We start from the raw sequence: 8,352 nt of genomic DNA, 5'->3' as shown, positions 1-8,352 counted from the left end.
CTGAGATGCCTCCAATCTCTCAATCCATCAGAGGCTAATGAACTCTTCATGTTGTTAGATTTAAAAATCTTACAACAAAAGGAAAACACTTTATCAATATGCTTAGAATAAACCAACCATTTTCTATCATGTACCTCTCCATTCTTTAGTACTTTGGAATAATGAGCATACGAAAAATGCCTTGAGTTGTCATCTAAAGGGAATTCAAGGTTATGTTCTCTTATAGGTCCTTTTTCCACTAATACATCCCTTGTTTTGTTATCAAGTTTATCCCAATTTCTAGGATTATAAATATCGATAGAAAAAAATGGTTGTTCATCAACACATGCAGATGCAGATTTCGGTTCCACACCGATTGGATTCTCATGACCACTTACATTGTTGTTAGTGTCAATATTTTCTTGTGAAATCCTTTCATCTGGTTGTTCCCACACAACTATCGCCAACTCCTGCTCCTCAATATTCCTTGAAGGCACTCTAGTCTAAAGAAATTTATGAATGGCACCTCTCTGTGATGCATTGAACTCCTCTATATGTTTTCTTTTTTTCCTTTTTTCACTACCAGATGTGTGCCTTCTAGTGGACGACATGTGGAATGTGGTGCTAATCCTACCAAAACACAATAACATATACTTAGAAATAAAATAATATTTAATTAGTAAGGATTGGTTTGGGGCAAAAAATGATAAATGGAAGCAGAGTAGCAGACCTGAAATTTCTGTCGGCTGTCGTTGCTGCGAGTGCTAGGCGCGGCGTCGGCCATCAGCCACGGTCCACGGACAGGGCGGCGTCGCGGCGACGGGAGATCCCTTGGACGATCGCTGGTCGCTGTCTCGCTGAGTCGCCGACTCGCCGGACAACGTGAGTCATCAGCCGTGTGGAGGCTTCCACGAGAAGGCAAGAAGCAGCAGCTGAATCGTCGTGCGCGTGCGCTCACTAGAAGCACATGCCTGCATAGTAGATGTTGATGTTGGTGGGATTTAGCCTTTGTCTTTGGGCTAGAATAGTATAAGGAATTTCCTATATATATACACATATATATAGGGAGGAGGCCCCCTGGTTCTTGGAGGCCCAGTGCGGCTGCACCGCCGGCACCTATCCAAGGCCGGTCCTGACGCTAACCTCGGTTGTGTCCATCCCCAACCACCACCATCCAAGCATTCCAACCTCTTCATTCAATACAAGAGCAAGGAATACACTTTAGACACAATTAAAGCCTTCCATTCTCTCCAAGTTCCAAAATCAAGTCAAGCGATCAAAAGTGTTTAGTGACCTGAGAGAGAGTGATTTGTGTTTCTTTTGTTGCTCTTGTTGCTTGGTTGCTTTCTTCTTCTCATTCTAATCTTTCCAAGTTTTTTATAAAGCAAGCAAGAGACACCTAATTGTGTGGTGATCCTTGCGGGGTCTTAGTGACCCGTGTGATTAAGAAGAAGCACTCGACCGGTCTATATGACTGATTGAGAGAGGGAAAGGGTTGGAATAGACCCAGTCTTTGTGGCCTCCTCAATGGGGAGTAGGTTCTTTGGAACCAAACCTCGGGAAACAAATCGTCGTGTCCACTTGTGTTGATCTTCACCATTCGATTTGTTTCTTCCCTCTCCCCTCTCACTAAAAGTTCTCATGCTCACATTGTTTTGAGTTAGCTCCCAAAGTTATCCGTATTGATTGAGAAACTCATAGAAGAGGAACTATCTTCCGCACTCTGTATTAATCATTATTTATTTGTAACCCTAACCTCGGGTAAAGTGCGTGTTCAAAGTTAGGTTTCACCTATTCACCCCCTCTAGGTGACTTTCACCTGCGCCAATAGACAAGGATGATAAGTTTGGGAATCATCATTGTCTTCGGATTCAGTGTCAGAAAGATCAGATGAAATCAGTACCATATGCTTCTACTATCAGAAGCATTATGTATGCTCAAATATATATTCGCCCTGACTTAGAATTTACTACCGGGATGCTTGAGAGATATCAGATCAACTCAGGCATAGAACATTGTTAAGCAGTTAAGAAGGCTCTAATGTACCTCCAAGGTACTAAAATGGTCTCATGCTAATATACATAAGATATAGTTCCTTACGAATAGTTGGCTATGCAAATGCTGACTTAGGAGGTTGTAGAGATACATCGAAGTCTACGGGTATGTATTTACACTTTCTGGGGGAGTTATTTCTTATAAGAGTTTCAAATAGACAATAAGAGCATCGTCAACAATGCACGCTGAGTTTGTAGCCATACATGAGGCAAATGGGCAGGCAATATAGATGAAGAAATTTGTACCCGGATTAAGAGTGGTTAATAGCATGGAGCGATCACTGAGAATTTACTGCGATAATGAGCCAACAGTATTTTACTCCTATAACAACAAGTCATGTGGTGCTGCCAAGTTCATTGGCATTTAGTGTTATGTTGTTAAGGAGTAGATTCAGGATCAAACCATAAAAGATGAGCATAACAGAAGATAGCAGATGCTAGCGGATCCGCTCACAAAAAGGTCTTCCACCCAACGTGTTAAGACAATACGTAGCCGACATGGGTTTAAGGGAGTGCCTATGGTCTTGAATCACAGGGGCTACAGATTGCAACCAAATAAAGTATCTTTTCGTTCTGAAGCAGACGAGCATGTTGTAGTCAATGGCTGCGGTGATACTTAATTGGTCATTGTCACGCGTTGGTCTCTATGTGTAAACTTGTCAAGGGATGGAATCCAGAAAAGTTGAGTATAAGGAATGTAGAGAACAAAGGGGAGATTGTTGGGTGTGTCCTCTACAGCCAGTCAATAGAGATCGGATTAGGCTTAACCCAACTAATCATCTCTTTAACGGACCCTTGATTGGGAGGGCCCACGCTATCCTCGGTTGGAGCCTCCAGTCACACAACACTATATATAAAGGACTAAGGAGTCATAGGAAAGACTAACGCTAGTACTTAGCCCCAAAACCCTAGTCCCACAGATGTCCCATCACTTAAGCGTCGGAGTGTCTAGAAGCGTGATAACCCACAGTGGCTCGGATCCCGATGCCTGCTACTCCTTTGCAAGGCCAACGGAGGTGATGCTGACGGCAACGACAACACTCCACCATTGCGCAGGACGCGTCAACAACGAAGGTGTGTTTCCCTATTCCTGTCAATAGAACAGATCTACTCGTCATCGAGGTTTTCCTGTTTACGGATTGGTATTCTAGGGGCTTAGAAATCGATCCTAGGCACCATAGAATCTAACAGTGATTTGTCAATAAAGTCACTCGCTAAACTATCATTTTGGGAGCCATTCTAAAAAAGCCACTCTATGTCTCCCTACCCTCCCATCTAACAACTTATCTTGTTGGACACTTTGACAATCAACACTATCCCTTGTCTTTAGCGACCAAAAAATCATAAACAGACTAGCAAAGTCCACGTACGTTTCTACGGTTTTCATTTATAGATATAGACTATAAAACATAAAGACATGTGTGTTCTATTTGGCTAAGTGGATGTAAACATGGACTTGAAGCTAACAGCAATGTTTCGAATCCTTATTTGCGCATAATTTTAGTTTTTTACCAGCAGAGCCCATGCAATTGAGGCCTTTGGGGGTGCGGTGGTACCGGTGATATGGCGATCTTGTAGATAAACCGGTACTAGCAAGGCAAGATGTGGTGGGGGGAATAGATCTACGCAACAGGAAGAAGGACAATGTCGATGGTGCCTTCTCCTCTCCCTCTCCTTCGGATGTTCAGCCACGTATCTAGTTGTTAGACGATACGTGGGCAAAAAATAGATCTATGCCGCGGCGGCAGCGGCTAGTTGAAGTACAATGACTTTTTTTGCAACAGATATGAAAGTAGAAATTAAACCGGCAAAACTAGTGTTTTATAGGAGCAGAGAAGATAGAAATATTTGAAGATGGTCTAGTTAAAGACGTTGCTAGAGAAGATGTTTTTATTAAAATCTCTCGATTGTGATTATTTATTTATACAGAATTATAATTGATACAAAAGGAATTGTTCGAGTCTCGAATTGACAATCCTATTGAGAGCGTCCTTGTCAAACGAAAGAAGACAAGAACCTGGTTCAGTCGCTGAGATCCATTGGCCTGACGGTCTCAAGGAAGACTGCCGAGCCGCTGGCGGCGACGACGACGGCCAGGAGGACCAGCCAGGAGCCGGTCGTCGTCGCATGCGCGAGGAAGCAACAAAACTGACCGGTTCAGCAACGGTACGGTATCCAACCCTGTGCGGCTCTGCACCTCAACTGTACAATTTTGTATTTGTATATATCTATGTACGTGTGGGTATACGCATGCACGGCACGGATGGACACGGCTCGTTCAAATGGAACGCCCAGAGCCTGGCCGGCCGAAGAACGGACTCAAACGTTTTTCTTCTAGATTAATCGACCCTCTCTCTCTGTGGTCGATTAAATAAATCTACTTGCATTTGACCTCGTCATCCACACGCCAAGCGCGAGAAACCATGTGTGCGGCATATTTTCAACGGGTAAACAACTACACACATGCATACAGTGACGGATCCAAAAATAGATCAAAAGAGGGGCTACTAAGATAAATCATATTTAACAGAGGTGCCAACGGATGTGGCGGGCGTCTTGAGGACAGCGAAATGATGATGAGTGTTGAATTAATGTGGGACTGACACATATTAATATTCAATAATAGTCAATGCTATAGACTTACTTTAATGCTACGGTGTACTAGTACTTTAGTACCATACCGGAAGTTCAAGGAACAATTCACTCAACTTAAATAGGTTGACCGTTGGTTCATCTATTGAGAAGCTGAGAAAAGGGTGAAGGACTGCTACACACACGCGCCGCCGGCCGAGCCGGGTAGTGGCCGTGGTAGATCAGACCTTGGTCTGAATATTCCTTCCTAACAGTTGCGCATTTTGCCTAGAGTGATGACCGTCCATTATTGTCATATAACGGTAGCTCTAATGGTGGCCTCCCTCTGCACGTGTATATATATACGAGGAGGCGAGACTGCTTCTGGATTGACAACATAGTACGCTCGTACAGTGTCAGACGCGTTGCACATAGCACATCCTCGTCCCACCTTATGCGAGCACAGAGAGTGTGGGAGAGCAGGCCTCCGAAATCGCCGTCCGCAGAGAAACACTTGCACGGGTGTGCGGGTGATCAGGTTTTTGGGGAGCGTACTCGCGACTGCTCGCTTCGTCCGCTCGACCATCACTGATCAAATTCCTCGTCGCCGGCGCCGTTCGAGGGACTGCACTGCGTACATCTGGCTGCGTCAACTGCGTACGACTACATCGAACATACACATGAGATATCTCGTGTGAATGGAGCCACTGATGCCTTGAACATCGGTCCCTCCGTAGGATACAATCTGTTATTTGTACATATAAACATATCGTCACATACATCACTGTGATTTTCTGGATTAAATTAAAACTGAAAATGCAAATTTCTCCAACAGTGAGCACCATGGAGACGTCCGCGCAAGGTTGGTGTGCTGCAGCAGCTTGTATGTAGGCCTACTACAGTTTGGTTTACAGCTTGTGTCTTGTGCTAGGTGCATGTGCGTTGCTAGTTACTAAAGGTGTGTTGGTCGTGCGCGCTGGCTCGTGGTTGCGTCTCGTGTGGCAACATCGGTGTGCAGTGCGATGCACAATGCACACTAGGCCCTACGGAGCAACGCTAATATGGTTGTAGTGTTGAAGCATAGATATGGTCCGATGCGGATACGTGCACCGCCACATTGGTGTTGACGTGAATATATGATGGTGACATACTGGCATGGATGAAGGCCAGACACAGATGCTGAATGTCACGGTCAAGAAGGTTGTAGCCTATTTTAATTAAGTTTTATGAGCTATATTTATAATATAATATGCACAACATAATCTACAGCCCCCTTCTGTACGCCTCTCCATGCATACTAGGACGACGATCGATTGGTGGCGTGTGGAAGCGAGCTGGAGAGATCTCCCGAAAACTTTGACTTTTAATTAACGAGCTGTAGAGAGAGAGAGGAGAGCACACAAAACATTGACTTTTAGGTACTACTCCTATGTTTCTTTTATTTGAACACGGATGTGAGGACTTCTAGCGCTTCTAGGCAGGCACCCGCCATTTCCCGACGGTTGACTTTTTGGTCCAAATTAAAGCTGACTTCCAAAGTCTCGTTGTACTACCAGCTACCAAACCTGGAGGAAGGGAAGGGAGGCCCTTGAAGAAAGCGCTGCATCGTTATTATTTCCAAAGTGGAGCTACTGATGGACTTTGTTTATAGAAAAAGTGCCATACGTTATTCGGTGACAAATAATGGATTTTGTTTATAGAAAAGTGTGCCTTTGCAAGATTACTCAGATATACTCCAAGCCAAAAAAAAAAGAAGGCGAGGTTGATATCTGAGTCAGAACCTCGAATAAAAGAGCCATCAGCCATGGGAGGGAGAAGGAAGGCATTGACTTTGTACAGGCCCAGCGCCAGCGGGCGGGCAGCTCGTCGTCTAGTATTTGGTCCTCTCCGCTGGGTCCTCCCCCATTTCCACCTATAAAACCCCACCCCACCACCGTTACAATCCCACACAGCCCAATACTACTAGCCACAAGACAGCAGCAGCAGCAGCAGCGCGCGGACCCGACCTGACCTGACTGACCTCCTCCCACGCCCGGACGGCGGAAGGCCGCAGCAGCCAAGCCATGGCGGTGGACCTGATGTCCTGCGGCGGCGGCGGGGCGTACGAGCACCTGGCGTTCCAGGAGGCGGCCGCGGCGGGGCTGCGCAGCCTGGAGCTGCTGGCTTCCTCGCTCTCCCCGTGCGCCGCGGGGCGGGCTGAGTCGCCGCCGCTGGGGCAGATCGCCGACCAGGCCGTGTCCCGCTTCCGCCGCGTCATCAACCTGCTGGACCGCACGGGCCACGCCCGCTTCCGCCGCGCGCCCGCCGCCGCGGCGAAGCCTATAGGGATGACGGAGACGGAGGCGGCGCTCCCTCCCGCGTCGGGCCGACAGGCGGTGGCGGTGGAGCCGGCGCAGAAGACGGAGCCGGCGCAGAAGACGGCCCTGACGCTGGACTTCGCCAAGCCGGCCCCGGCCCCGGCCGTGTCCGCGACGTCGACCTCGTTCCTGTCGTCGGTGACTGCGGGCGGCGAGGCGTCCAAGGGGTGCAGCCTTGCCGCCGTGTCCTCCGGCAAGCCTCCCCTCCCGAAGCGCAAGCTGCCGCCGTGCGCCGCCGCCGTCCCCCACCACCACCAGCACCAGGCGCACCACCCCCACCCCGCCGAGCGGTGCCACTGCTCCTCCAAGAAGAAGCGCGCCCGGCATGGGATGCTGTCGAGGCGCACCGTGCGCGTGCCCGCGGCCGCGGCCGCGGCGGGGTCGCAGCCGCCCCACCCCCACGCGCCCGCGTCGTCGGACATCCCCGCCGACGACTACTCGTGGCGCAAGTACGGGCAGAAGCCCATCAAGGGGTCCCCCTACCCGCGCGGCTACTACCGCTGCAGCAGCGCCAAGGGCTGCCCCGCGCGCAAGCACGTGGAGCGCGCCGCCGACGACCCGGCCACGCTCGTCGTCACCTACGAGGGCGACCACCGCCACGACGCCGCCGCCGGCCACGCGCCGTGAACATCCTTTTTTCCCCCACACTCATTAGCAGCGGTAGTCGATCAGTGCTAGTGGTCCGCTTGTTCGATTTGTTCTTTCTTTGGATTAGTTGTAGATCTCAAGCTTTGCTTCTGTAAATGAAGAAATCAAAAGGCTTCGAATTTCTCTCGGCAAGTAGCAGCATACTACTGCAGCTGCTCAAGTATAATCGTAGGAATAGGAATACGATCAGCGGCGTCCCAGCACCAGGACGGGAGGACCAGGTTCCCTTGGCCACAAGTCAAAGAAACGGGACACGGCATCAATACTGTACGCGTTTTAAGTATCGTGTCGGGCGGGGTGCGTGGGGCCGCCGGCCCAATGACCAAAGCCGGTCAAAAGCAGGCCGATGAGCGGTCGCTTTCGCTTTCAGGGACGGGGTCACCAAAGCCAGGGTTTGGGTTGGGGTGTCCAAGAGTTGACCGCGCAGGCGAGCTCTTGGATTTTTTTTCCTTCTGCGGCAGAGCGCGTGACGCCGACGGCGACGCATGGGCCAACCTGTCGGACAGGGACGGCCATTGGGGGGCGCCTGGCTCGGTGCCTCGGTGCTCTGCCTGCTCTCCCGTCCGGCCTTTTTCCATCCGTTGACTTTTCGGTCCAGTTGTACTAGTAGTTGCTGCAAGTGCCAACCCTGCCAGGTGCGGTGCTACTCGGTCGGTTCACACGAAATTTACTACGTACTACTACTTGGGTGAATAAGAGGACGTATGATTCTTATTATTTTAGTAGTCAAATAATGTGAAAGC

The 8,352-nt window shown here is 49.2% G+C and overlaps 1 protein-coding gene across 1 annotated transcript; it reads left to right on the top strand.

Annotated features, from left to right (window-relative positions):
* The first annotated feature begins 6,550 nt into the window (after positions 1-6,550).
* LOC100285361 (uncharacterized) lies at positions 6,551-7,730 on the top strand. The gene has a single exon (NM_001158253.2). The coding sequence runs from the start codon at positions 6,668-6,670 to the stop codon at positions 7,586-7,588; it is 921 nt and encodes a 306-aa protein (NP_001151725.2). The 5' UTR covers positions 6,551-6,667; the 3' UTR covers positions 7,589-7,730.
* Positions 7,731-8,352: the final 622 nt, after the last annotated feature.

Source organism: Zea mays, chromosome 4 (assembly GCF_902167145.1).
Source record: "Zea mays cultivar B73 chromosome 4, Zm-B73-REFERENCE-NAM-5.0, whole genome shotgun sequence".
NCBI classification, from domain to species: domain Eukaryota; kingdom Viridiplantae; phylum Streptophyta; class Magnoliopsida; order Poales; family Poaceae; genus Zea; species Zea mays.
The sequence above is the reverse complement of the archived record's forward strand: the minus strand, read 5'-3'. Positions and strand labels throughout refer to the sequence as shown.